This window comes from Lactuca sativa, chromosome 8 (assembly GCF_002870075.4).
Source record: "Lactuca sativa cultivar Salinas chromosome 8, Lsat_Salinas_v11, whole genome shotgun sequence".
In the NCBI taxonomy this organism is placed as follows: Eukaryota; Viridiplantae; Streptophyta; class Magnoliopsida; order Asterales; family Asteraceae; genus Lactuca; species Lactuca sativa.
The window spans coordinates 126,163,705-126,171,040 of NC_056630.2; the positions used below are offsets into that span (position 1 = coordinate 126,163,705).

A 7,336-nucleotide genomic window follows, 5' to 3' on the forward strand; every position below is an offset into this window, starting at 1 on the left:
AGAACTATCCTAAACGTAGTAAATAGTTTTACATTTACCATAATACAGTTTTAAGTATAAACAAATCTGATTCCTTTGTCCAAATCTAATTGATTTCAACCCTAAAATTGAAAAATACAAATCAAAGTAAATTTATTGAACACTGGGAAATGGATTGGAACAATTCTTCTTTGAATTATAATTATGAATCAAAATAATCAGATGATTAAAATGAGTATGTTAAAAACTTGATAATTGTTTTGTGTATATTTACGATGTTTTAATTAGTAAATATCGAAAATGGTTATAGAAGTAATTCGAAAACATTTGTAAATTATAATGCCTCTCGATAACCCTCGAATTCCCTCCTTTTACTTTCTTTAAAACAGAGCGAGTATTGGTAGCTATTCAATTGTTCAGGTGGGGAAAAGAAGAAAAGCTAAACTCAGATTAACTCACCGCCCATCGCTTCAACCTCGCCACCGGCGGCGGCGCACCGATTGATTTTTTTCGTTTACTTTCGAGATCGTAGCATTATTTCCATGTCACCGGCAGTCGAAGATTTTTTATCCCCATCATCGTCCTCCACACAGCGTTCGTATTTCCAGAACCCTAACCCTAGCGCTCAGGGACATTTTACTGATTCAGGTATATTCAATAATAGTTTCAATCTCATGAATTCTAGTAAACTTGACTTTGATTGTTCAAATGACGCGGCGGCAGCGGAAGCGACCACTGTTCGTTCTTCGAGGAGGAAACACGTAAAAGTGAAGAAACAATCAAGCTGTAACGGTCCAGTGAGTAAAAAATCTGATAATAGTACACGTGATACTACTGGTTTCGTGTTCAATGCGACTACTAGTGGTTCAGTGTTAAGCTCGAGTTTAGGGAAAACGGGATGTGATGGGAATGATGAACGACAGCGTGACGGTGAGGTTTTGGATTTTAATCTAATGCGGTTTACCATGGGAGTTACTAATAATAATCAATTAGGAAACAAGATGGGTGCAGAAAAGGTACAGAAGAGTGGAAATAATTTTCAGTCTGGTGATTTAAATTTTGTTTTTGGAGCTGATGATGAAATGGGGGACAATAGAAAAGCTAGTGAAAGAGGCTCTAATAAGTTTGGAAAACTTAATGGTGTGGATATTTTGTTTGGTGCGAATATGAATAATGGTGTACTGAACTCGAATTCAAGCAATATTGGGCATGAACATGGGCGTGAAGGTGTAGGATTGCATCTAGATGATAGTGAATCTAGTGGAACAGTTAGAAGCTCAGGTATTGATGGGTTTATGAAGGTCAATAACTTCAAAACTATGCCTGATTTCCATCTGGTCAATTCAATGTCATTCTTAAATTTGGGATCAAAAGGATCAGGTGAAGCTGCACCCTCGATGAATAGCAACCTAAAGACAGAGGAGAACAATACATCAGATAGCAAAAAATTTGAAAATCTGGGATTTGTGTTTTCTGCCAATCATAGAGATTTTCAGACAGATTCGAGTATTGGAAAACAAAAATCCAAAGAGAAGGTTGACAAGTTAGCACCTGAAAGTGCTAATAGGAATGTAGATAGTGGAGTAATATTTGGAAACAACAAAGTCAATGGAATCTTTCATATTGGAACTCATAATGAAAAAAAATCCAGCTTCAAGGGAAACATGAAAGTTGATGATGAAACGAACATTATGAAGAGTCAAGGAGCAGGAAGCTCTGATCACTTAAAGAAGCAAGGGGATAATGTAGATTCTGTTCTTGATGGTAATTCCACTTTTGTTTTTGGAAGTAATTTAGGCAATGCTTTCGGTGACAACCCTCAATGTAAAGTCCCCCATGACACAAAGACTTCAAATATCCATGACCCCACAAAAGTCAGTACTACTAAGAATAAGATCAATGAAGCTGGAACAACCAACAACTTCAGCTTTTCAAGCAATGCTTCATTTACAGGCTTCAATACACCAGATATAAACATTCCGGTTTCTTTCACATCAGATATGTTTCCTGGTTTAGGTAAGAAGTTAGAATTCAGTAAAAACAATTCTGTAAGCCAAAGAAAGTTAAAAAAGACCAAGGCAAAAGTGAGACAACAATCTAGCAATCGTCCACAAGTTATCCTGACTCATTTATCTGAAGGAGTCACACAGTCTTGTGAGGAGTCTCCTGGATCTTGTTCACCTATGGATGTTTCTCCTTATTGGGGTGCTGCTGACTGTGCACCAACTTCTACCAACCCTGCAACCTCTCAGGTTCAAAATGAAGATGCTGTTGATACTACAGAGAAGCTTGGGGCCCAAAACTTTTCACCTTCTGTTACATCATTTGCTAGTGCTGACATGGCAGTGAGACAACGGCCACATCTGAAGAAGTATAAGCTGAGAACTGGTCGTGTTAATGTGTCCCATTCTCATAAACCTGAGCACACAAAGGCTACAGATCAAGAAACATGTGACAGTTGGCGAAAAAGGTGTTATTTTTAGCCCCCCACTCTTTTTTTTTTGTTATATATATTTTACATTTGTATAAACCTTATATGGTTTTGATTTCTGAAATAAATTGATTTGTTTCAGGGGAAACGAGGCTTATAAGAGTGGAGATTTATCAGAAGCTGAAGTATGTTATTCAAAGGGTATTAGTTCAATACAACATACAGAGACACCTGGCGTTTGTATACAGCCTCTTCTTTTGTGTTATAGCAATCGTGCAGCTACACGCATGGCTCTTGGAAGAATGAGGGAAGGTCTAAACGACTGTAGAATGGCTGCTGCATTAGATCCCAATTTCATGAAGGTCAACTTGAGATCTGCAAAGTACGATTTCTATCTGTCAGTTACTTATCAGATAAGAAAAATCATAATCTAATTTTCTTTTTACATCCTATTTCCAGCTGTCATTTACTTCTAGGAGAGGTAGATGATGCATCATACTATTATAACAAATGCTTGGAGTCCGAGGAAATCGTTTGCTTGGATAGGAGAATCACAATTGAAGCTGCAGAAGGCCTGCAAAAGGCACAGGTAACTAACTGCAATGCATACTTCATGTAGATGTAGCTTTGATGCATGTTTTGCCTTTGAAACTAAATTCCCAAATTACCCTTGGCAGAAAGTCTCGGATTATCTGAAGCTGGCTGCAGAGATTCTTGAACAGAAAACATATGAGTCAGCAACCAATGCATTGGGAACTATCACTGATGCTTTGTCAATAAGCTCCTATTCAGAGAAACTACTTAATATGAAAGGAGAGGCTCTTCTCATGGTATGTGAATGTGATTCATAATCTTTGTTAGTTTAATAATTGAAACTGACTGATTTGCCCTTACGTATTACACAGCTGGGGAAGCATAAAGAGGTGGTTCAACTGTGTGAGCAAACCCTAGATACAGCCGAAAAGAATTTTTCATCAGTATGCAAGATCTCATTAAGACTTTGGAGGTGGAACCTGATGTCAAAATCCTACTTTCATTTGGGTAGGCTTGAAATAGCTCTTGACTTAATGGAGAAACATGAGCAACTAAGAAGCAAGATTGTGGGTCCCGATGAGTCATTAGCTCATTTGGCTGTTACCATTCGTGAACTTTTACACTGCAAGGTACAGAATATGGATAGCTAATATTCTTGTTTGTTTCATATTAAATGTAATTCTAATTTTTTGTTGTTGTTGTTGAGGGAATCAGAATGCAGGAAATGAAGCCTTTCAGAATGGTAAGCATACAGAAGCAGTAGAGCATTACAGTGCTGCAATATCAAAGAGTATAGAATCACACTCGTTTGCAGCTGTTTGTTTCTGCAATCGTGCTGCTGCAAACCAATCTTTGGGAGAAATCATTGATGCAATTGGAGATTGCAGTATAGCTATAGCTCTCGACACAAGTTACCCAAAAGTATGCATCTTTCATTAATTTAATCCGTCTGTATTTAAATAATGATATACTACAAGTTCATAAAGTTGATTGCTATCTTCATATGGTGTAGGCACTTTCGAGAAGGGCCACCTTACTGGAAATGATTCGAGACTACAAACACGCATCTGATGATCTTCAAAGACTCATCTCCATTCTTGAAACACAATCACAGAATTCACAAAACTCTCACAAGTCTGCTAGTAATGGCAGTGTGAAAGATCTAAGAAGAGCTCGACGTCGTCTTTCTATTCTAGAAGAAAAAGCAAAAAAAGAAAGATCCTTAGACCTTTATCTCATTCTGTAAGTTTGTTATTAAAAAAAAAAATTAAATTAAATTAAAATTTCTTTTATCTTTACGTCTTATTATTATTGTGTATGATTGCTAGGGGATTAAAACCTACAGATGGAGCAGCGGATGTTAAAAAGGCATACCGAAAAGCAGCTCTGAGACATCATCCAGACAAAGTCAACCAACAATGGAAAGCGATTGCTGAATCGATTCAGATGGATGCTGACAGACTCTTCAAGATGATTGGAGAGGCATATGCTGTGCTTTCAGACCCCGCCAAGGTCTTTCTTCTACACTCTTCACCTTTTTTTTTTTCAACTTTTGAATCAAATTTCCTATTTTAACCTTGGGTTTGACTTTTTATAGAGGTCAAAGTATGATCTTGAAGAGGAAATGTGGGATGACATGGAGATAAACGTAGGCAGCAGTAACAGAAGAGGATCCGATTTTTTCGGTTCACAAGAATCGAGAAAGTCATACGGATACAGTAACGGTAACTCCCATTATTACTATTGGCAGCAGGAACCGAGAAAAAGTTACCATACCTCCTATCCACGTTGGTAAATTCATAACAAACACTGAAAGAAAATTTAATCACACATACATGACATCCAAACATCAAGAAAGGATCATATTTTTATTACATGATGATGAATAAGGTGGAGGGATGCCCTGGAGTTGCATACATGGTCTACAGATGTATACATGGTGAATTGGTGAAATCTGATTGATTATTTTTGTTCATTTATTATTGTGTTTATGCTTATCATTGTGACAGATACAATTGCTATTTGTCATTTTTAATGTTACTAAGTTGATTATCGGAGACTGGAAAATAACTCCCACTATATATTATATTATAGTATGTATATACATACACATCTCTTTTGAAAGTCAAAATAGCTCGCTTTTCTACTTGGATCTTAGATTAACCTTATATTGATCTACTCTTTAAACTTAGATATATGTCTAATTGACTTGATTTTTTAGTCTCATGAACATGATAATCAAAGTCACGCTCAAACTATGAAATATAATACTACAGTACAACTGTGTTTGGGCATTTTTAGATGGGTTAATTCATATATCGTACGCATATCATACTAAAAATATGGATTTTACACAATTTTGTTTAGGGCTGAGCAAAGGTTCAGTCCCGAAGCCGGACCGCTTTTAAACTAAATTGTTTCGGCTGTTGGTGCTTATTAATTATTAATTATGGTGCTGATTTTTGCATCCAAAACCGGGTTTCTTTCTCAGTTTCAGACTTCAAATGAGAAATAAAGTATACTCTTACTATTACTTTATACGGTTTTTACAATACAATAACTATTGGATTTCAACAACAATAACATTTTCCATGCCTCTGTTCAAGCATTTTTTTTTTAAATATTTTACACTCAAAATCAGTTTCTTACTTGTAAAAATAAGAAGTAAAGTAGACTCTTATATCTTTCGGATGATAACAACCTCATCTTTACTGGATTTTTCTATGATTTCGTATGATTTTTACAGGACAACATTTTACACAATTCTATGTCCAATTCCAAAACCTAGTATGGTTTAGTATTTTATTTGAAAACAGGAACAAGAAAACCTAAGAGGATACGGTACGGGACTATAACGCCATGGAGGTGCCTATGTGGCACCTCCATAACGCCGTCGTAACGCCACAAATACCGGCCCTGCTTCTCGTTTTGGTGTTGCTCGTTGCTCCTCGTTGCTGGCATAACGCCCCATAACGTCGGATTCTTTCTTTCTTCCTATTTCTTTTCCCTGTTTTTCTTCTTTTTATCTTCAGCTCAACGAGGTTAAGACTGGGAATACCATCCCCCTCTAGACGTCACGAATAGTTGCAGGTGATGTGGCAGCGTCGTGGATGGGTATGGGTGTGACCCATACCCAATGCTCTAAAAGTCTACTATTTGTTGAAAACCTAATATGGTACAGTCTGGTATATGTTCTTGGCCAGTCCGATTTGGTCCAAATGGTCATAATGCTAATGCCTAATTTTGTCTAAAACATGACTTTAGAAAATAAAATTAAATACCGTAAAACTTGAGCAAAATATGAAAGACTAGTTACAATTTTGTCTATAACATAACTTTCAGAAAATAAAATGAAATAAAACTTAGCAAAATATGAAAAGACTAATTACATAAAAGTACTTGGCCGTTTTATTTTTTTTACTTTTCTTGATTTAACGCTCTATTTTACTTATTATTATTATTTTTTAATAAAGACACCATATTTAAAAAAATGCATTTCCAACGTAACCACCATGATCCTCTAGGCCTTGTTTAGCAGACCACCATGATGAGGTGCAATCTATTATTATTATTTTTTCATTAAAGCCATCCAAATTACCAACTTTTTCTGTCAAAGACACCATATTTTGTGTTTTGTCATTCTTTTTTGTTAATAGACAATATTTTCCTTTTTTGGAAAATAGAGTTAACAACAGAAAACTTAAGTCATATATATATATATATATATATATATATATATATATATATATATATATATATATATATATATATATATATATATATATATATATATATATATAGAGAGAGAGAGAGAGAGAGAGAGAGAGAGAGAGAGAGAGAGAGAGAGAGAGAGAGAGAGAGAGAGAGAGAGAGAGAGAGAGAGAGAGAGAGGGGATCAACCGTAAAGACATATCTTAGCCTCTTATTAGAAATATTGAGTGGTTAAGATTAATCTAATATTCTTTTCTTTATTTCAATTTCAAAATGGCAACAATGGTAATTTTCTGCCAAAAAATCCAAAATTCCATCAAAGGGTTGAACTTCAAGGGCTAAATTCTTCAAAACAAAATTAAGATCAAGAGTCATATCCGCAGACGGTGAACCACGCACACACATTTTCTCTGCTCATTTTTTTTCACCCGTTAAGTTTTTCTACAATATTTTTATACTTTGAAAAAAAATGTAAAAATGTCAAAAGTTCTTAAACAATCTTTTAAAATTGTATTATCTTAATGATATATAACCAAACATAATTTTGTTCTCTAACAATTATAGTTTGATCTGTCATTTTTTCCTTATAAAATACATCAATAAATACTTTATTTCATTCACCTGCATAAACAAAATTTACACTCTATATATAAAATTAGTTAACTTTGAAAAAATATTTAA

At 35.1% G+C, this 7,336-nt stretch overlaps 1 protein-coding gene across 3 annotated transcripts; it reads left to right on the top strand.

Annotated features, from left to right (window-relative positions):
• Nucleotides 1-348: 348 nt before the first annotated feature.
• LOC111888018 (uncharacterized) lies at nt 349-5,090 on the top strand. 3 transcript variants are annotated; one of them, XM_023884135.2, is made up of 10 exons: nt 349-909; nt 973-2,449; nt 2,553-2,792; nt 2,870-2,999; nt 3,088-3,240; nt 3,316-3,573; nt 3,659-3,865; nt 3,957-4,186; nt 4,273-4,456; nt 4,542-5,090. In XM_023884135.2, the coding sequence occupies exons 1-10, from the start codon at nt 522-524 to the stop codon at nt 4,737-4,739; spliced, it is 3,465 nt and encodes a 1,154-aa protein (XP_023739903.1). In that variant the 5' UTR covers nt 349-521; the 3' UTR covers nt 4,740-5,090. The 3 variants fall into 3 exon arrangements, with proteins under 3 accessions (XP_023739903.1, XP_023739901.1, XP_023739904.1); XM_023884136.2 differs by having other exon boundaries at nt 350-627; nt 703-2,449; XM_023884133.2 differs by having other exon boundaries at nt 349-2,449.
• The last annotated feature ends 2,246 nt before the right edge of the window (nt 5,091-7,336 follow it).